This window comes from Psittacula echo (assembly GCF_963264785.1).
Source record: "Psittacula echo genome assembly, chromosome: 4".
In the NCBI taxonomy this organism is placed as follows: domain Eukaryota; kingdom Metazoa; phylum Chordata; class Aves; order Psittaciformes; family Psittacidae; genus Psittacula; species Psittacula echo.
In genome coordinates, this window is record NC_137738.1 from 33,184,119 (window position 1) to 33,206,572 (window position 22,454).

The 22,454-nt window shown below is 36.1% G+C and overlaps 1 protein-coding gene across 2 annotated transcripts in view; it reads right to left on the reverse strand.

The window, feature by feature from the left end:
- Positions 1–22,454, reverse strand: part of AFDN (afadin, adherens junction formation factor) — a gene marked incomplete at both ends in the record, with an annotated part of 115,189 nt that overhangs the window by 18,889 nt on the left and 73,846 nt on the right. For both annotated transcript variants that reach the window (XM_080616044.1, XM_080616045.1), the window contains 7 exons: positions 174–368; positions 1,412–1,530; positions 2,063–2,136; positions 2,294–2,359; positions 17,793–17,879; positions 20,403–20,506; positions 21,875–22,073. In XM_080616044.1, coding sequence (XP_080472170.1) covers positions 174–368; positions 1,412–1,530; positions 2,063–2,136; positions 2,294–2,359; positions 17,793–17,879; positions 20,403–20,506; positions 21,875–22,073 — 844 coding nt within the window. The remainder of the gene's footprint in view (positions 1–173; positions 369–1,411; positions 1,531–2,062; positions 2,137–2,293; positions 2,360–17,792; positions 17,880–20,402; positions 20,507–21,874; positions 22,074–22,454) is intronic.

The following is a 22,454-nucleotide window of genomic DNA, read 5'->3' on the forward strand; positions in this document are numbered from 1 at the left end:
AATAACCATGATTTTTCCTCTGAATAGTTTTAACAAGAGGCTTGCTGCAAATGTTACTATTACATTGGCATCTTAATTCATTCTTAAAAACAGTAACTACCTTTTTCAATTCAACAGCCTCTAAAACTAGTGGAGGAGGCATCTACCCTTTAAAGAAGCATAACCTTACTTACTTGCTACATTGGGACTGGAGCGATGATCAGCCCTGTTCTTCATTAATCTATCATCCCCTGGCAGCTTCTTTGGTTCACTATACTCCGTCCACGGCAGCTGAGGGCTTTCAGGTGACCCATTTTGAGTGGAGTTGTTGTACAGCTCAAAACCTTCACTCTTTGGTCGAGGTTTACCTGAGCCACGGCGGTCAGAAACTGTAATAGTTGGATATGTATTTTCCCCCTTTCACTTATATTAACTACTGTCTAGAATATTCTTTTCCAATCCGGAGCTATCTTGCATTTATAATTAAAGATGAGTTCCCAGTAAAGCAAATGCTAGATTTTAAAATCTTCACTTCTTCAGATATACAATCCCACTCTTGCACCAACTATATGGGATTCCTTCGATTTGCATGTTTCGAAAGAGCTTCTGAAAAGTTACCACTTTGGAATATTTGGAAAAGCCAAATGTGCTTTACTGAGAAGTCTCTTGCTGACTCTCGGAGGCATATGGCAGCTGGCATGCTGTAAACTGTGATAATAAGGATTTATTCTTTTAACCCATTCTTCTCTACACTGTAATACTACCCCCATATATAGAAAACATCTCCCCTCACAAAATTACGTCCTTTACAACATTATTTTATATAAGACTTGAGTATGTCTTTTGTTAGCTCACTTAAGTAGGATGATAAAATATAACACTGGAGAAACATCTGAGAACTTATTATCAGACACAGAAACCTAAGAAGATAGGTTTCAGTATTTCTAGTTAAAAAAGTAAAAAAAGAAAAATCAATGGAAAAACATGTTCCATGGGCTTCTGTTTCTATTTGTTTCTCTTTTAGTAATTACCCTGCACTCTGTGGTTACAAGGAAGTCATATTCTGAGAGGAGGAGAGAAGCTTTTATGAAAAGGACTGAAAAAAAGAAAAGCCAATGAAGTTTAATGCCCTTTGTATTCATTATATGCCATTTGTTGAAATAAACAAACCAGAACTGTGTTTAAATGCATAGTTTTTAAAAGGTACATATGCAAAGCCTTTATTCATTATTAGATCAGCACCATTTCAAACAATACTTAAAAACAGATGAACTTTTGATAAAAAAGGAAATGCTTCTCTTTTCTGTGCAATGATGTTTCTTTTCTCGTTTATATTTTGGTATTATTTGGCAAGCTACTGTGACTTCTGATATTTTCTGTGTTCTAAGACTTATAAACCTGCTACTGACATAAATAATGTTAGCATTTTTACCTCTTTGCATCATTGGGGATGGCTGATTAAGCAGAGTTGCAAGACCATGGTAAATTGCTCCTTGTTTTGCTACTTCTAATGTTACTACAGAACCTGTCCTAGTCATAAGTTCTGCTGCCCTGCAATAAAAGCCAAAGCAAATAAAACAAAATAAAATTAGGCTTACTTAGGCTTAGTATTACTTAGTTTTTCTTACTATCAGTTTGCATGCCATGATTACTCACATTTATTGTAGCAGTCTTTTGTTTGACAAAACACACTTTTTCTGATTAATATTTAAAGTCACTTCGAAAAAAAATTAGAAGAGGATGACTAGAAGATAAGCTTATTAAGCAGACAACATCTACAGGCAAATACCATTCTCAATTTCTGCAATTAAGGTCAGAAGCCACAGTATTTAAAATCAGAGCTAAATAAAGTTTGCTCAAAACTAAAGCCCAACATGTAATGCATCTCTTCTAGATAGATACTGGTATCACATACGGAAAATATTTCACAAAGTAGTAGTTATAAAAAGCCAAGACAAAGCCTAACATTAAAAAATAAAAACCAAAACAAAACCAAACACAAAAAAAGCCCCCATCCCTTTCCAATAAATTACATGAAGAAAATGACAGAGAAATAAAGACACCCAAGAAAAGCATTCCATACCTCTCCTGGGACAGGCCCACCAAACTTCGACCATCCACACTCAGCAACTGATCCCCTGCAGCCAGACGACCATCCTAAATACATATTCAAGGGAGAAGAAAATTCATACATCAGTGCCAACATGGTCTAAATTAAAACAGTTGTTCACACATACCAGAAAAAAAAGGATCTGAAAGCATTTCCAAAGGATCTTTCTACCTTTGAACTTCGGATTTTAAGAGTATTACTAACCACGTCTGCAGCACCTCCCTTCACAACAGACTTGACATATATTCCAAGTTTGTCTTGACCAGCACCCTACAGAGAAAGAGGCATTAATACATTACATTTGTATTTGATATCTTAAGCATTCCACAAGTGTTAATCAGAATTTTACATGGCTAGATAATCCCCAAACTGGAAAAAAACAATTAAACAGAAGAGTTACTCATTTAAAGTCAAAAGAAAATTTTAATGTTACACCTATTAAGCCTGCAAGCATTGTTAGAAGAATATTTGGTCTTAATGCAAGCTTGAATAAGAAAGAAAATACATTAACTAAAATTCACACTTCAGAACTTTGTTCCAATCCCCTTCTAATAAGAAATACTTATTTGCACTTGTACACGCATTATTATTTTTATACCTCTATGTATTATGTTCCAAAAGACTGCAGTTTCCCTTGCTAATAACCAAATGAAACAAAGTAAATTGCAGATTACAATTGACTGTAAAAGGACTGTATAGGAGCTAGCGTAAAGTGACAAACAGTGCTGCCAGCTTTACGATAAACAAGTAGGTACTATATTTAAGTCTTCTAGAGTTGACAGATATTTAAGTCTACTGCAAAACCATGCAATTTTGTTCATAAAACATCTGCCACAAAGTATTATGCTAAACTTTGAAAGGACTGTTAACAGTGAACTCACTGCGAGGCAACCAATGCATTCAAGACAAGAGAACATAAGCATCTGTTCAAGCCATGCAGTTGCATCATCCACATGCTCCAATTTAAGAGACACCATACAGATCAGTCTAAATGTTAGTACAACAGACCTTTAAATTGTCACTTATAATGTAACACAATGACTTGTGATTTCATTATCTGCTATAGCAAACAGAACCATTTTACTCTGCAAGTTGCTTGGGAGTGCCATGTTTTCAACACAGCAGTTTTTAATGTAATGTTGCTTTCTAAAATAAACCCCCAAGTTGCTTTAATATTGAATGTGCAACTTCCTGCTCCTTTCCCCACCCAGCTTTCCCAACTCTTTTCTTTTGGCAGCAATCGCTCCCACTGTTACAATAAAGTAAACTAAAACCCGAATTATTCAAAAGCTAATGTTGCACACGGTTTTCTAAGCAAGTGAAAGACCTGTTTTTATTCATTATATCTTGAGTTAATCCCAAAAGTTTGCTCAAAAGCCACAGAAAAGGAATTCCTTCGAGTCCCATGATTCCAGATTAACATTCTACATGTCCATATTTTTAATAATAATTGCTTAAGCCATACTTACAGGAATAAAGGGGGGGAAATATGCAATACATAACTGAAATAAGGCACTTTCTTTGTATGGAAGGACTATAAAGGCAATTAAAATTTAGTTATTTTTTTGTTTTTAAAGGGCTCTAAACAACAAGGTAACTACAGAATATTTTTAGCTTTATACCAGAAAAACTGGTTAAAGCTGTGAGAAAACACAAGTCAGAAGACAGGTATATAAATACAATGAAAAAATGAAATCATGCTTCAAAAATCTCTTCTTTTCCCAAGCAACCAAGAAGCATAGGGAGGGATGATCTGGTTGCCAGTATATCTACTCTTCCAAGACAGACATGGCAAAGCCGTAAAGCCAGGAATGCTTCATGACTTTAGGGTGACATGGGATAAGAAGGAATTTGTCCTTATATATGAATAACTGGATCAGCATTGGATAGGAAGTTGTTAGTTTTCACAAGGAATGGCAGTTTTCAGAGAAGCCCTAAATGAATGTGCTGTTCACCATGCTTGTAAGTCTTTCAGAAAGAGGGCAAACAATAATGTAACTAAATTTACCATAAATTTATCAAGTGAAAACCAAGAGTTGGAGAAGGATCACATGATGCTGACCAGTGGAACAATAATGGGGGCAAAATGTATTTCACTGTTTCAAATGTGAAGTAATGTTCCAACCTTAAAAAGGATCAGGCCCCATCAGGGCACTGTCAGGAGAACCAGGTACCACCTCCCTTGTTGGGAATTGAAAATTAAGATGATTGGGTTTATATGCTTCTTCCTCTGCCTCCAACCACTAAACATACCTAGAGGCAAGCTCCTTCAGTTCCAAAGGGAAAGAGAGTCAACAGCAACTCACCCACCCACCCTTGTAGTTATAACCATATGCATCATGTAGTTATATGTAACTGGAGTGACCAAACAGCTGATTTTCTTAGTGGCCAGACAGACCAAGACTAACCAGAAGCCTCTGAAGCCACTCAAGATTGACACTGCTTTTACCCAGTCCTAACTTCAAAAGATGCTAGCTTAATTATGATTGTTAGTACACACTAAATGAAGGTGAAACCTTCTGTTTAAGCCCATGATATGTGCACTGGTTTGCAGATAATGATGAGAGAAACATTTGCAATTCCACAAATACCCATATAATAACTTTTACACTGGCTTTAACTCCTTGAGAAAGATCTTTTCAAAGCTATCTTTGCATAACAGCTCAAATATCTGGAAGCCAACAGAACTAATAGAAAAGAACAAACAAAACAGTTAAAACATTCACATTTAGAAAACTGTTTATAATTCTGATTACTCCATTACAAAATGACACCAGCAGAACCATGAGGCTCAGAGGGTAACAAAAGTGATCAGCAACAAGGAATAGATTTCTTGAGAGAACCAACTAGATATGGACTCCTCAGCTTTGCAGCAATAAAGAAGTGAAGGTCTACGATATTATGAGTGGCATAAATCGGATTATTTATCATCTTTCTAATCAGCCAAAAAAGAAACCTTTCTTACTCATGCCATCATAGCTAGCATATTTTAAAGAGTAAAAACCTAAACCAAACCAAACACAGCAACAACAAGGAAACCCACCCAAAACATTTTTCATAGGATTTCATAATTAAATTGGGAAACTGCCAGGAACAAGACTGCTGTAGATACCGAAGTGTAAGCATAGACAAAAAAAGATCACAGATTCATGGTGGTATAGCCCTTCAAGGGCTTTCAGGGAACAAAAACACCAAACAGAGAAAAACCCCACACAGATACAATGCACTCTGAAAGAAATTCTGAAACTACAGACAGCTAGAAACCAGGAGGAACCATCTTGTACTTTCTGCTATTTTCTTTGGCTAAATACCCCACAGCTGGAGGATACCAGCTCAGATGGAGTTTTGCTGCAACTGTCCCTGTACTCTAAAGCCGTATAGTAATTCTTCATTGCGATTTGCAGGAGCTGATATTTTATTGCTGGCTCCTTCTTCTTTGATGTTTCTTATAAAGCTTATACAGTTTGTCAATCCATTTCCTGTTTTTAAGAGATGTTACGAGCAGATGTGTTACCTCCAAGTCATCTCACTTAATATAAAAGTAATGAATTCTGAAAGCATAAAAAAATATTTAAAAATAAATCTCTGCAGATTATGTAAAAAGTCTTTATCCGCTACCACATCTACTCATATATTATTAGGACAAATGAGTTCCTTCTCTGCCTAATTCACATGCCATTTAACATGTTTGTATCAACATGCCAGTGCTCTCACGCTTGGGAAGACTTCTCACTTAAGCATCCTCAAAGGTAACTCATCATCTTTCTCCAACTTTTACCCTAAGATTTATAGTCATCTGAATCAAAATTCTTAATTTCTACTGAAACGGAAGAGACTGCATTAGAAGGAAATGTATAGTAAATAAGGACACAACAAGGATGTTAATATGTAGTTAGACATGCATACTATCTCCAAAGTAAGCAAAACTCTCACACAAAGCACATGGATTTTTCTCCCATCATGTACCAACATTACAATAAAACAGGTTTCTTTGTAAACTGCTTATTAACTTTCTGTTTTTTCAAAGGAACATAAGGGTCAACATAACTAAAATTATTCCATTGCAAACAAGACAGAGCAATGACGTGTGTATCAGTGACAAAAACACGGTATACATTCTTTTCACTCACTTTATTTTCTCCAATTCTGAATACCAAAAGTATGTGTATCTGTAAAGCTGTTAGTCCAAACAGAAGAATGCAACTGTAGAGAAGTTAGATGACTGTGGAAAGCACGAATGTAGGCAGTATGAAATGATGGTTTATTCCCTGCCCCAATGAACATCCTGGAACCTACAACATATTTTCTCATATTCACATACAGCCAAATACAAAACACCCAAAACTATTTGGCCCTTTTAAGCCTGGTACAATTCTCTGTTTGACTACGAGATTATGATGATGTTAAACAAGCCAAAGGACTGAGTTGGATATTACAATCTAACCTTAGCTTTTGAGACAGCCTAGCAAGAAACTAGTCACTTTCTTTCACATCCACTTATCATCTGGGCCATCTATCAAGCAACGCATCACTGTACAGTAGTCCATACTTGTTTTACAATTAAGAGTTCTTTTGCAAGCCCCTCCCTGCTCTAACAGGATTGAGCTCAAAATACTGCATTCACTTAAAAAATTACTGTAGAAGAGGTAGCATTAAAAGAAAAAAAAATTACAGCTACTTCTATGGAGAAATCAGACCAACGAAGACAAGAAGCAGATAAACTACAGTGATCTGAAAAAAAGAAGCAATTACTCCTACACCAGAAATATATAAAATTGAGGATGTACAAGACTATAGTAGTGATGAATTATCAAAAATGACAGGAGGAAGTATTTAAGGAGAACATATTTTATTACTATGTCATAAGATAAGTTCTATAACTCAAGACTTCCTTGTCAGTAACAGAGGAAACTTTGGCTGACATACATTATATCAGCCATAAAATCAGAACATGCCATACAGCACAACTGTAGATAAAGTAGCAGTTTGAATAACAGGAACATCAGATAGAGTCTTCCTAATGGCAGCATTGCAGCTGGCCCACAAGCTGGTAACTCAATCACCATGGAAGCATTAAGAGCAGGCAGAAAAAAATCTCGCCTTCTCCTCCTTTCCATTTTGTATTTGCCAGCACAAGCAGCTGTAACTGCATGGTGGAAACAAGCAAATCCATCCAGTGAGCATCAACACACTGCTGGGTTCCCAGGTAAGCCACCAATGCCACGCCACACCACACCATGCCACTTGAGGACCTGTCACCAGGTAATGGACTGGAGGTGTAGCCCCATGCAGCCCCACCAGTACCCCAATATAAAGGTATCAGAGCAGGAACAAAAGTCTATCTGTTGATGAGGTTATAACCTCTGAACAATTAAGCTATTCCCATCCTGAAACATCATGCTACTCAAGTATCATGCTCCACAACTAGCTTAGGTGGATCATGAACTAGATGTACTTTCTGTGAGGTTAGTCATATTCTTGTAAGTTTTAGATCTGTAGGATTACCTAGTTATTTCAATACCTGTAATTAGAATTAAAACTATGAAAACTATTACAAAAACATTCTTCCAGTTGTTAAGAACAACAGCAAGATCATAGTATTAAGTAATTAAGGAAAAACTATGCCTCTGCAAAACATATCTGTAGGTACAGCACCTACCCAAACTGGTACTGCTCCTGCCAGCTAACAGGAAAGTCTTGTCATTACTTGTTCTAAACCATCACTTGCCCATACCTGCTTAGCTTCCCATACTTTGTTTATCACTGAAATAAAACTGGAGCAAGGAACAGCTTCCAGTAAGGACTGGCAGAATCACATGTGATTAAAGAAAGGAATACACTTCAATAATATTTTTTTAAAATACATTACACATATCACAAAGTACTTCTCTTCACATAAAATGCAAAAAAGTTCCCACTGAACTTTCAGTACCAAAGACTTCTGCCTTAAATACATGAACATTTAAATGTTTTCAAGCTTCACATAAATAGCAACAAGAAAGTGTAGTCCGAAAGTGAAGGTATCTTCACTTTCTAGTTATAGTTTGACTGAATCCACAAGAAAGCGTCATAGTTACCAACCTGTTCAAAGTAACATTTCAGTTTAAGTAGCTTCAGAGGCCAAGACTACATGGCAAAACACTCCAAATGGTTCACATAAACCATCAGAGACTCTTTTAAAATATTTTCAAGACTTGCTTGGATTTTGCCCAATTATGCAAACATTTAAAAATACTTCATTTTAATAATGTAGATATTGCATATATGTATATGCATACCCAAATACAACTTGTTGAATTATTAGGATCTGGTATCTCTGATTCCATTTCAAGGATGACACTGTTCACCCAAGTCGGTCATAGAATCATAGAACGGTTTGGGCTGGAAGGGACCTTAAAGCTCATGCAGTTCCAATCCTCTACCACAGGCAGGGACACCTTCCACTAGACCAGGTTGTTCCAAGTCACATCCAACCTGGCCTTGAACACTGCCAGGGATGGGGCAGCCACAAGTTCCTTGTGCAGCCTGTTCCAGTGTCTCAGCACTCTTTTGTTACACTTATGTTGTACTGCATAAAAACAAAACAGTTCAAAATCAGAACGAATCCACCTTGTAACTGAAACGCCTGCAAAAACATTAGGACACAAACGTAGCTATTAAGCCTGATACCAGCCATAAGGCCTGAAATCTTTTATCTGCCTACGCCCAGAGTGGAATTCACTGATTTTTATCTAATTCTCTGATTCCAGACTTTTAAGTTGACACAAAAGATCTCTTAAGTTTTTATAAACATCCTTAAAGGCAAGTTTATGCAGCAAAATCAAGTCTCAGTCTGATCTCCCTGGCAAGTAATTAGTCTAGAAGCATTTAAATAACCCAAGCTTGTAAGCATTTTAAAGAATATCAGTTTACTAAACTATGCAGTCGGTTTACAAATGTAGTCTCCAGGAGGCAAACCCGAAAGGTTTCTGGTCACTCAAACACTTGCATTCCCTGAAGCTGCATCCATTTTTTTCAGGTTGTATCTGGATTGATACATATTTACCTACTGCATGTACTGAACGTATTACATCTACAACTCATTAAGCTACTTTGCTGTCAGCCCTGAGGAATAAGAAAAGACAACTTTGTAGCTACTGGTCCCACCTCCAATGAGGGCAAACTTCTCTGGACTTGCAAATAAGAAAAAAACCCCATGTTTTGTCAGAGAAAGCAGAGGACTCAGATGTCTTGAGACCAATACAGAGACTGTGGAAATCTGTCATTGTTAGACATAATATTTCCTAGCATACCACATATAATTTCCTTATATAAATGAGGTGAACCAGCCTACTGGATGTAAAAATGGTCTGTTAGTTGTGGCCACAGCTGCTCTGAGTCACGTTGCACCCTGACTTAAAAAGAATTTAGAAGTGACCCATGCTCCACGTACGTAAACTTCAGCTTTCCCCTCACAAATCCTCCTCCATGGCGGCGGGGGAAAACACAGAACATTTTTGGAGATGGAGGAAGTACAGTCAGTAGTGGACAAAACACTTCCAATTAAAACAGGTGGAGATTCAAACTTTGCTGACAATCAACATCATTCACTGATAAAGAAACATTTAACATCTATGACCAATTCCACTTTAAGTTGCACTGGGTGGAAAAAAAGATGAAAAACAAGTGCCTTACTATTCAGAGGATAAAAAAAGCTAGACTGCACACAGTACAAAATCACAGGACTGAAGCTTCCGACAACTTAGAAATTTTACATCCAATGTATCCAGAAGCTCTATTTATAAAATCTCAAAAGGAGGAAAGAGAAAGGACTGAAAACTTTTGTTCTTCTCTTTAAAGGAACAAGATTTACCTGTCAATTTTTTTTATAGAAAGATGTTTGCAATCAACACTGACCGACACACAAAGTAAGCAAGTTAATATATTCTCAATCTTACTAAAGCGTGCTTCTCCCAGGAGATAAAAGACCAAAGAACCCGGGATGTTCTGTAATGGGCTCCCTGAAATAGCACTGATTTTTGGTTTTCATTTATTGGGTTATTTTATCAAATCATGGTATTCAGAAACCTCAATAAGGCAATTAGATTAACATGGAAAGCAGACATGCTGACAGAAAACAGCTGTTGCTGCGTGCTGAACTGAAGTATATATATTTGTAACCATGTGATTTCTCTCACACTCTGGAAATTGTGTGCTCCTAAAAGATGTCTCCTTTTACAAAAACTAAAGCAACTAAACAAATTAGCTAAAGCAACTGGCCTGAAGTCTCATTCTGAGACTGGAATCAAGTATGCAACAGTTCCTACCTAACTGTACTTGACTCCTGGCTCTCATTAAATGGGAAAAGTGGTAAGTAAAGGGGAAATGCTTCATACATAAGATTTTTAAAAGACTAAGCAAGTTTTATCCATTAGTCTTTCTTAACCTTTCTGAAAAGGAAGCCTCAATATAAATGCTGCAACTTCAGATTCATATGATATACTACAAATGCATAACAGCGCTCTTCATTTTTAACAAAAGAAACTAAATACACAAGCCTGTTTTCTCATTTGTTTCTCTCTTGTTTTAAAGGAAAAAAACTGGGTTTGACCTCTATGTCCCCAAGCAAATGGTTGACTTTTTAATGCATGTTTGCTATAAATACTCTGTGATCAGTGACACACTAAGGGCCATTCAGAGTTATCTATGAATCTACAAGTTGTATCGTAGATTCTGTGATGCTCTCCTCTGCTAAGGCAACTCTGAACTAACACCTCAGTTTAATTAGGTCTGTGGATAGGGCTTTACAGGCAAGACATACAAGATAATCTATTTTGGAAAATAAACCACCCTGTATCTCTGCACTTCTTTGAAGATATGGCTCTTGGTTCTATAGCCAAGCATAACTTACAACCAAACACCTCCCCTCCCCAGCACCGTCTTTCTCATAATGCTGCTCCTCTACAGTTCCACATGGATACAACTTAGTCCAGTATCAGTGCATACACCGCCATGTACTATTAAACACCTAAATTTCTACTCCAGCTGACAGTATTATTCAACAGGTATAAGTCTACACAGAAATTGTTCACTTCTGAAAGTCTCTTACATTAATAGGAGTAAAAACTTTAAAATTAAAATGCTGTATTAACATATACCTAAGCAGAATTTTGGAAGTTATTTGAATGCCAGAATTGAATGAAGTCTGGTAGAAGAATATAATACTAAATATATGTACATATAATAATACTAAAGTGCATATATATGCTTTTACATATATAAATATATATTAAATATATATATAAATATATATTATATGAAATATAATAATACTAAAGCATATGTACCCTGTAACTTTTTCATGCTTGCTAGCTAGTGCCCGCATGCAGAAGGTATTAGTGCAAGGACAAATTGGCACTTGAATTTCTAAACCCACTCTATTCTGGAAGGCATTAAGTACAAGGGCCTGGGTCACCCATTTGCAGTATCAATCTAAACATAAGCAAATGAAAAAGACAAAAATACCCTACTTGAGCAGAGCTGCGGTCTCACAGCTAGTGAGAAGAAAAATCATGCTGTGCTGGCATAAGCTTTAGTTTTTACACAGCACATGAAAGCATTAGCAAAGTTTTATAGTACATCTACAGGGTACCAAAATTTAACCAAAAACCCTGCCGGAAGTTATGAATCGACAAGAAACAGGCAAGTTGTTAACACACAGCTACTTATTTGTTCACAGCGAAGACTAAACTGGCAACTTACACACCATCTTGCTTCTGCGAGACTGAGAAATCTGTGTTCAAAATGACAATTACTGTATTTTTACTTTAAGTTCTGCCTAGAGAAGCCTGTTAAGGCAACATCAGTAGTTCAGACTGCTGATGTGAATTAGTATCAAAGATTAAAACCACAACAGAACAACTTCTACATCTTACTCCAACATTTCAATTAATTCATGCTGGGAGGAAAGGGCAAAAATTTTCCTGAAATACTTAGAAAGCACAGACACAAGAAGACTTCAGACACCAAGGTATCTGAATCTTAAGAAAACTTAAAGCCTGGAATACAAGTAAGGAGCTAACAAACAGTTAAAAAATATTCCCATCAACTGTTTATATTTACGGACACAGAGTAAAGAGAATCAAATTTGTATATTCTGTTACCAGTGTTATCATCAACTTGGGGGATTCGGGGGAAAGAAAGATTTCTAACTGAATGTTTAAGCCTGTTCCTTCTACGCAGAACTCCTATGAGATATCTGTAGAACAAACTTTCAGAAAAATTTCACATAAAAATTAATATTCCCAGCAGTCTGAAACCCCCTTAAATTTAACACCTTAAACTGGCTGTTAAATATAAAGTGACGAGCAATAGTTTAGAAAATAAAGTAACTTTGACTGATTTAATTAAACCTTCAAAAACAAACAAGGTTGCCAAATAATAAGAATACATTAAGATGCCACACACTTGTTTTTAGAAAAGTCCCTTCCCCAGAATATTTACTGATGAACTGTCACACTGTTTGAAATGTTTCTATTAAAAAAGAAATACCTCATCACCATCTCACCCTACTTTAGCAAGCGCTCTGAAAATATTTAATCTGACCAGCTGTTAAGCCCCCCTAGAAAATACACTGATTTATATGCCAGTAGGGGCATATACATCTGCATTTTGAAGTGCTTGTATATATTTTAAGATAACTTTTTCTGTTACACTAATACAAGATGACTGAGCCAGAAGTTCAAGTGTGTCATACTTTAAAGAATTAAATCATACCATACTAATAATGAATATAACCAGCATGCAAAGATTAATCAACAAAACCTTCTCTGTCATTCTTGCAGAACACGGGAATGCTTTTTTTAGTGCAGTAACAATCTAAAATGAATTTAAATGCCTGTACTCTGGGAATGTGTTGAACATAAGATATCCTAACTGCAATGTATTTGCATGTTCTGGTCTTTTCAGATGGGTCTAGAGAGTATTAAAAATCTTACATCTATACTGTTTGGGGATTCACTTTCAATTATTCTAAGATTTTATAAGGGAAAACCAGACTTCTAGAGGAACCTGGATTAAAGCCAACTAAATATGACAAGTAAACAGATCACAGGTCATGCTATTCATGCTCTGCCACAGTAAAACAGTAGTTATCACACCTGAAACTTTAAATATTAATAGACACTTCCACAAATGTGAGAAGTGCATATAAAGAACAAGCTAAAAAATTAGTTTTTTCTTTCTAGATTTTAGGAAGTTAGCTACTAACATCTGACTATATTTAACTGCATGCTGTATTACATCGTTGCTACATGAACAAATAACTACTGGCAGGTTTAAACAAGCAAGAGAGCAGGAAAAAGTACAGGGAGAGTATTTAAAACTTCAGAGAAAGTCCCAACAGAAACCTGAACAGACTTACCATGGATTCTGTTCTTCCAACAACAGAAAACCACATTTTGATCTCCGGGACTACAGATCCTTGAAAGAAAAAAAACAATTCTCCACTTCTCTTCCAGCCCTCAACAGCAACCACCGCTCTAGTCTGCTTGATTTTCCAAGATACCCATCAAGATAACTCGGAGCTGGATGCTATGACACAGGGTAGCGTTTATCAACACCAGCTATAACCAATACAATATTCAGGCTCTTACGTAATCAGTTATGCTGTTTCTGACTTCCATTTACTTTAGAGGCTTTATTAAGCTTTGAAAACTGCTAGGGAAAAAAAAAAATAAAAAAGAAAAACAAAAAGGGAGCCCTTTTGTACAAAAGACAAAACCTCCTCCAAATTAAACAGGAAGTAATGTGCTGGCCAACAGATGGCTAAGAAGTCACATGTGAAAGCCCCCAAAAAGCGATATATTTTTAAAGTAAACTGCATGCACACACTGCTTCCAAATCATCTGGATTTCATAAAAACTTAACCACAATGTGGTTGGGAGTCTGGCAGCTTTTAACATCAAAATATCTTTCAGGGTTACAGCAACCAAAGTCTGCACAGAACCTCAAAAAGCAATACTGTTCCCGATGCCCAACCACTCCTACCAACTACATTTCCATACACCTATTATAAAAGCTCCTGCTAATAAAGATACAGGAGTATTACTGTAAGAAAACATGCAACACCTACAAAAGGGTAGAACAAGTTACCTTTCTGGATCACATCAGAAGCTATACAATTTGACTTTAAATAAAAATCTATGCAAAGTATCCAGTTTAAGAAATGCTATTAGGTATTTTCCCAATTTTAAAAAAACCTAACCAACTTCCTAACACACACAACAATGTTTACAGTGCTCTGGCAGCTAACAGTTGTTTCATAACTAAATTTGTTTTCTCTGGTATGTACGCATACAGCGTACATGATTACTACATGGTTGCTCAAGGGGGCTGTCCTGCCTCAGAAACGCCCTCACAGCAAAATTAAGTGAATGTGCAGCATTTCTGCTCTCCAGCACTCCTGGCAGGCCGCTAAAACTTCTGTTTCACAGCTCTTCATATTTTATTTAATTAGAAGTAACACATCTAAACATTTTACTTGTCATTAGGTGGAAAGAGGTACAAATACAAGATTCCCCAGGGACCTAACACTTTCATACACTCCTTGACTCATCTCCTTTGGTTTTGTTTTGTTCTCAGGTTAACGTCAATGTGGTTGCAATCACCTAGTATCATAAACTGAAACCACCTATCATAAAAAAAAAAGCAGGTGCACAACATTTCAGCGCAAGTTGTGTCATTTCTCTGCTTGTATAATCATTGCTTCAACTCCATCTTTTGCAATTGCAGCAGGGAAGGTGTGACAATCGCTCGGTAATTAAACACATTTGGTGTGTGAGGGGTATGTGAAGTATGGTATCTAATTTTCCCATTAAAAACTCTTAATTGGCACAGACTTTATTGATCTACAAAACTCAGCAAACTAATCAAAATTCAAATAATTACTAAATGATGAATCTGTTAGATATTTCCTCAGAAATGAGCACAGATTACTAGGAAAGAGCAGATTTTTTCCAGTGGGTAGAAGAAGAAAAGCAGTCGGTAGGAATTATCTTTCCAAATGATCTCTGATAATCTGCCCATTTCATCCATCTCTAGAATATCACCAACCTACATGTTAATCCAAAGCCAGTGACAAGTACCAGGATTCCATTAAGACTTCACAACAAAGTCAGGTCTGCACTGACATGCAAACGCATTGCCACAACATGTTACTGAGAGCAACTGTTTTGTCACATCATAGGGAAAAAACAACTGTTTTTCTATGCAAACTGACTAGATTCAGGGTTGTCTTTCACTGCTTGGAGCAGCTGACCAGCCGCTGCATTTTCTTTTATTACAGCACTTTTGAAGCACTCTGGAAACCAGCAGTTCAGTAACTAACTGGGTCAGCAATCAAACTGGGATCCTCTGTGTAGCAGCAGTGACTGTGTATTTCTGAAACTGAGTATAAGCTTTCACTTCTTCAACTATGAGGTACTTTCATGTACACATGTGATAGCCAACATTTTACTATTTAAAAAGTCAGAAACACCTGACTATTCTCACACTTGTGCCTCCCTCTCATTTCAGGTATTTTATCCAGTTAACATTTGGAAAAATTTAGCAGTCTACTGAACTTCTTCCTCCACTTTCCTCGGTCAAAGGAAAAATAAGAATTTTAATTTTTACGCTGGTAAAAGATACCCAACTTTAGACATGTTGAAAAAATTCTTAGTAAAAGCCAACAAGATAAAACAAAGAAAAAATCCTCCCACTACTGCTAGCTTCTCAGTCACAGTTACTTAATTCTCTAATCTGTTCTGCTCTGGCCAGATTCAGAAAATTAATGACTGTTATTCTTTCTTACTCTGTTATTTTTCTGAAGCCTATTATGGGAACAACATGCTATTAATTACTTACAACAAACAACTTCGAACCCTTTGAAATAACCTCTTGAAAATAATCCTATTTAGCTACTACAGCAACTTGTTTCCAACACTTAATGCAGGATGAGTATTTCTATCCAAATTTCTTCAATTAAACAAGTTTCCATTTATGTACACTGAAACTAAAATAAAAATTTGCCTCTTACTTATTTCAGATCAAGATTTAAGACAATCATTTTAAAATATCAGAATTACACTACTGCGGCAGGCACACAGCAGCAAGATGAAACGTAATCACTGCCTGAACCAGTGCTTCTGCAACTGAGCTGAGATGAAGACTGCTCATGTCTTGCTGATGTCACTGATCATGTTAAAGAAATCATGAAATAGGTTAAACAACTTTTAAAACCCTTTCAAATCAAGCTTATACACTGACCAGTGGCACTGTTACATACTGCTAATGGAGATTAAGTGTCAGTTGTTAAAACAGTGTATAGAAACCAGCCAGCTCCAGTGAAAACAGAAACTTTTCCCTCCTGTTATAGCCTGCTTCTCTCTACACAAGAAATCAGATTTCACAGCTTAAAGTGAAAAAGAAAAATAAAATTTCCACTGTGTATTTTGAAACATTAAACAGAAATGCAGATGTCAGAAGTCTGATACATATTTAATCTGGCATATCTGAAGATTTAATATTTACTTGTCGAATTATTAACCCACTCTACCAAAATAAGAGTAGAATATTGAGTTACATTTTACAGATCCTGAATAGTTTCCTCAATAACTGCTGACTGTTAGCAACATACACCTGATACCTGGTATTCCTTTACAGATGCCAGAAATAAATCTTAAAAGCTGATACCATGCAAGATATTGTTTCAAGTACAGACTGTGAAATGGGCAAAGTTGTAGGAAAAAAATAGCACTTTTTAGAAACAATTAACTGTGAGATAACTTAAAAGCAGTAAAACAATTGTCTTTCAGCCCATGCACTAAGTGCCAAGGAAGACTACGGCGTTCTGAAGTTTCATGTGCTACACAGTGGAGAGACATTGGACTTGGTTCTATCTGTAGTAAACCACATAATCACAACAAGGGCTTTTGGATATCACTGTTGCTTAATTTATAACACGCTTAAAACTCAAAAGATTATGTCTGCTATGTGACCCAGTTAATCAAGCAAAACCAACCAACTAGTGGAGTCCTCCATCTGGTGGCTGGAGTTGTATGTGCATCCTATACATTACTATCAAGTACTATTAAGAGTAGTATACACCCACAATTTTGGCAAGTCGGAGCAAGAGATACGCCCTCCGTTGCCACGCTACTTAATATACTGTAGCACTCTAAAGCAGCAAAACTGAAGTAACACATGCATCTGTACACAGTGCAAAAGATAAAGTGTTGTCTTCATAGCAGAAAGTATACAGACTTTTATGTATGTATTTGAATTGGTTTATTTACCTATCAAATTAAAAAAAAAAAATACACATTCTTTATATTCACTGCTTTTCTTTCCTAGATAATTCTGGGGTTTTTTCAGCAGAAGTGTTAAACACGCCTGTTTATTAACTCCATTTAATAACACTGACAATTTTTGGCTTGGAAAATTAATAAACCTGTAGTAGAGGTTTAAACTTAAATGTCTTTACTACATCTATATTATATTTTCTTGTATTGTTCACATCTGTGTATTTTACAGAAACATTCCCCAGCCAGAACAGAAGTATGATCAACGTGATGTGCAGAACAAACTTCAGGGAAATAGATTTTTCCGTTAACATTTTCCATAGTCGGCTGATTAAAAAAAGCAAGCTTTTTCCAATAACATTAAAATAAACTGACTTCCATACCTTGGCAGCAACAATGCTGAGGCCCATTCCGTTCTGTTTTTTTAGTGTTACAGTGATAATTTCAGGCTCTTTCCTCAAAGGCTGAGCCTATCAAACAGGGAAAGAGAAATAAGACAAAAAAGAGTTCATATTCATTGCTAAGCTAGGGAAATTACTGTGCAAAGTATTTCATCAATCAAAACTAAGTTGTTAGTACAGCAGCAGATCTCACATCCTAAATAATATATCTGGTACTCCATTTTCAAGGTAGTATCTCTAACCTTTGATTAATATGGATTCATATTATCAAGTACTACACCTGTGTTATGAACACTGCTAAGTCTCTCTATTGTTCTTCCTTCTCTAATTCAGCAGAGATTATTACTGAGTCATAATTTTAATCTTAACAGGTCTATAAAACTGCAGGAACTTTGAATGAAAACTGAAGTTCAGACTCAGTAGGCTCCTATTAGAAAGGTGAGGGTGATGGACACGAGCTCAGGACTTAGTGCTGCATCTAGGAGATAATAATTCTGCAAAGATATCAAGAAGCTAATTGATTTCAAACAAAGTATTAAAACCTTGGAAGTTCAAAAAAATTTCACTTCTGAGAATAACTCAAATGCAGCCCGAGTCCCTGAACATGCTCAGCATTTTTTTTACCTTTCAAAACTGTCAGCAACCTCTAGTCAAAAAGTGTCACCCCAGTCTTCATTAGCTGAAGCATGTAAGTTAAACCACCCAAGCTTGTATTCATATTCAAACCTAACTGCAAGTTCCAAAGACCCATGACAAAATAAAAACACAAGCAAAGGAAGTTAATTCAAAAAAATTTAAGTTCATGTATTAGAAAAGAAAGCAGTTTTTTAGCTAGGAGTATTCTAGCACTCCTGTGCCAAGGACGGCAAAAGAACAAAATCTGTTCCTACTTTATCCAGGAGTTTTTCCATTAATTTAAAATATAAACATTATTAAACTAAATCAACAAAAATCCCATACACACTGGAAAACGTAAGCCACTGTGAAGGTAACTTTGCTATTAGTCTATATTGAATTTCTCTCTCAGTCTACGAATAAAAGAAATTCTTCAATGAAAATCTGAGGGGGCCTGCCTAGTCTGGGCAATTCCACAGACTACCAACAGAAGCACAACTGTGAGAAGAGTTTTGGCTTGGGGTGGGGGAAAAGAAAAAACAACCCAAAACAGAAAAACCCTGAACACACATCAAACCAAACCAAAAAAACCCCAACCAAAACAACCCGACCTCATAGCTATGAAATGGAACATTTATATAGTATTTAGATTATGTAGGCATGTTGCACCAAGAGGTGATTTAGAGCACTGCTCAAGCACCAAGACTAACGACTTTCAGAACTGTGAAGCCTACCACATTCAGTTAAGACACATACAAAAGATAGAAGAATTATTAGATCAGGTTATTTGAACAGCCTTACATGGTATTCATTTCCACAGATGAATCAAACAGTAGCATCCACTCATCCAGCATTTCTTTATCAAGCCTTTGTAAGGACGACTGGCCAAAACTCTTTTTCTTAGTATGAAGAACAGAAAGTACCTAGTATAACTTCAGATGATTTCTGTTTCCTCTAGCTCTAACAAACGCATTTCTTCAGACCAATACAGTGATGCATTATGTGTCAAGAATGTCTCCGCAATACCTTCCTCAGTCAAATGCCCATTTATCAAGATAGTAAGTATATAGAACCTGACTTAAGTGGTTCAGGGCTGGGCTCTGCTACACCAGTCACACAGATTTAGGAGATGCTATCTTCTGTAAAGTAAACACGTTCTTTATGCTCCTGCAGCAAGATTGCCTAAAGTCATCTCACAAATGCCAGGTTCACAAATGAAGATTTCAAGTCCCTCTGAACAGTGAGGGGCAAGTATTTTTCACAGAAAGCCTTAGGAACGTATTTCTAGTTTCAGGTTGACTTTCTTGATTTCATTGAAATATTAATTATAAACATGAAGCTATTTCTGTTTAGCAATTTTATACAGCAAGTCACCATCTTCTAAAACCGAGCTGTTCTGTAACTTTGAGATTCTTGGCTATTGGATATTAGAAAAAAACCACAAAAGCAAACCCAAATAATACAAATTAAACAAACAAACAACCCTCACCCAAACCAGAAAAAAAGCAGCATCTCACACTGAAGTGAAACCCTTCTTTTAACAAGTATAATGAAAAAGAAAAATCAAAACTTTTTCCTGAAAATCTAGAAGAAAAGAAGTACCAGATCACAACTTAATACTAAACATTCAGTTGGTAACTGCCAGTTTATAAATAAAAGCATAACTCCATTCACATTACAAGTTATTTACACATGCATGTCCACATATATTTTTGCTTGTGTTTAAATGCAATTACTCCACTGTTTAGCCCCAGGGTAGGAGAACACAATAGTCAAAGTTTGCTTATGTGAGAACTGTTATCATCTAGGCAACAGCCTAGAAAAACACTTACTTAAAAAAACCCTGAAAACAGTTCCTTAAATTTACCAAATCACTGATGTGTAATAAGTTTAATGATGAATCCTGTTCTTGCTAATCAGAATTAAAACTCATCACATGAAACACAACGGCAAATTTTTCACTGAATCAGTACTTACTAGCTCAGCATTCTCATGTGATAGGTGACTTTCATAGTCTGCACCTTCAAAGTATATTGTCCATGTGCCTGGTGATCGTGGATGAGGCGTTAGCCTACAAAAACCTAAAAGAGACAGTAACATCAACATAGTCACGGTATTCTCTCAACAAATTAAAATCAAATAGATTGCCACAAGGAAACTCCAAATAGCAGTATTTATCTTTTTATATTCATTAGCATGCTGAAACTAGCATCTTAAATGCCATTATGTGCTTCACTGCAATTTTATGTTATCTACAAAGCCCTACTGTTCTATAGCTACTGCTTCTGAGAAACATGTATTTAGAAACACTACAAGCTCACAGAAAACCCCTGGGCTGCAAAGTATTGCTTGTGCCAACTAGACTCAGAAAAGTCACTAAACACCAAGTCATCTTTATAATACAAGTCACCAGAACTATGAGACAGCACCAAATAAGTCTTCTGCTTTGCTAAGTAACTTTGCTTCTAGCTGTCTTGTCTCAGCATATATTTGACAGAGATGAAGCTTCACCTGGACTCATTACTTTTTTTAATGCAACTGTGCAATTAAAAGTGAGGGCTTTGTTTGATTCCCCCCCCATCCCCCAATTGAGCAACTCCTAGATTTTTGAAAAAAAGAGCCACAGCAGATGAGAGGTAGCCAACACTGACTCCTAAATCAGGGTCAGTGACTAGCTACATCACATTAAAATTACTAAGCACTCCATCCAAATAATCGAGATTCTCCTCCTCACAAAGACCATCTTCTGGCAATTCAGTTTACACTGATTTACTGCAAACCAGGCCCTCGGCATAATTTAAGAGATACGTAAAAAGTAAAATGTTGAAAGTATGCATTAAGAAGGCCTCACTTGTAATAACTGTACAGATATTTGTATGGCAAATGAACTATACTTAGCTAAAGAATTAATTCTACTAGTCTCCTTTAGTCTCAAGACTACACCCTCTGCAACTCACTGTACATACATTCTTATTCTGATGAACATAAAAAGAGCTATTTTAAGATCGTGGGGTTTTAACATTATATTGAAGCAGCTGATGAGTAAAAAAAGTGACCTATTTAATTCACATTCATTTTAAAAGTACGTTAATTGTGAAAGTATTTCAGTATTACAAAATTTACATTTATGTGAATTTTTGCTGCTCTAGCACCAAAATCCAAAAAGGCTCTGGAGCAAAGGCAAAACAAAGTTTCAGTTGGCACTAGTTAACTCAGCACTGCTTATTTAGAACCTTGAAATTCAATTAAAGGGACTGGGAAAAAGGGTAAGAAATTAAAAATCCTACATACTTTCTATGGGTTGCAAAAATAAGCAATTGAAGAACACAGTATAAAAAGATTGAAACATACATACATAAAGTGGTTTACATTTAACTAGAATGCATTTTGCAATCTGTGTTCACTACACTAAAAAAAGGAGATAATTATAAAACAACACAAGAACTAACCTCTCTGACAGAGTGGATCTAAAAATTCTTGTAAACCACTTGGAACATTTCTGACAACATCACAGGAATAGCCATCTTCTGGTAAAAGAAAAGGTAGCTGTAAATCAGGATCCTCTTCCAGTTGGACTTCTCGGCCATCACTGCGAGCAAGTTCATCAGCTGTATTTTCTGCAACAGTTACTACATTCTCTATCAATTCCTGGACAGAAGGCAGAAAGACATCATTACCATTAAGGGGCAATTTTCAGACCCTAACATTAAGAAAATATTAAGACTGCAAGAAAAAGGAATTCTGATAGTAAATTATCAGATATAACACTTCTTTAGCTCCACTATGCATAGTCAGTACACCACATTGCTTTATTTGATTAAATCACAAATTATGTAGTTAGAGAATATAACAGAAGCATTTACTCGAATATTTTCAAAATCTGTGGTGCATTTTTTACTGAATATGAGAGCTATATTTAAAAATATGTAACAAAGAACATGCATGTGCAGAGGTGGAATCACAGCAGCTCTAAAGTTTTGACATTCTGTTGAATGCATACAGATTTCTGTTAAGTCTAAATAAAAGAAA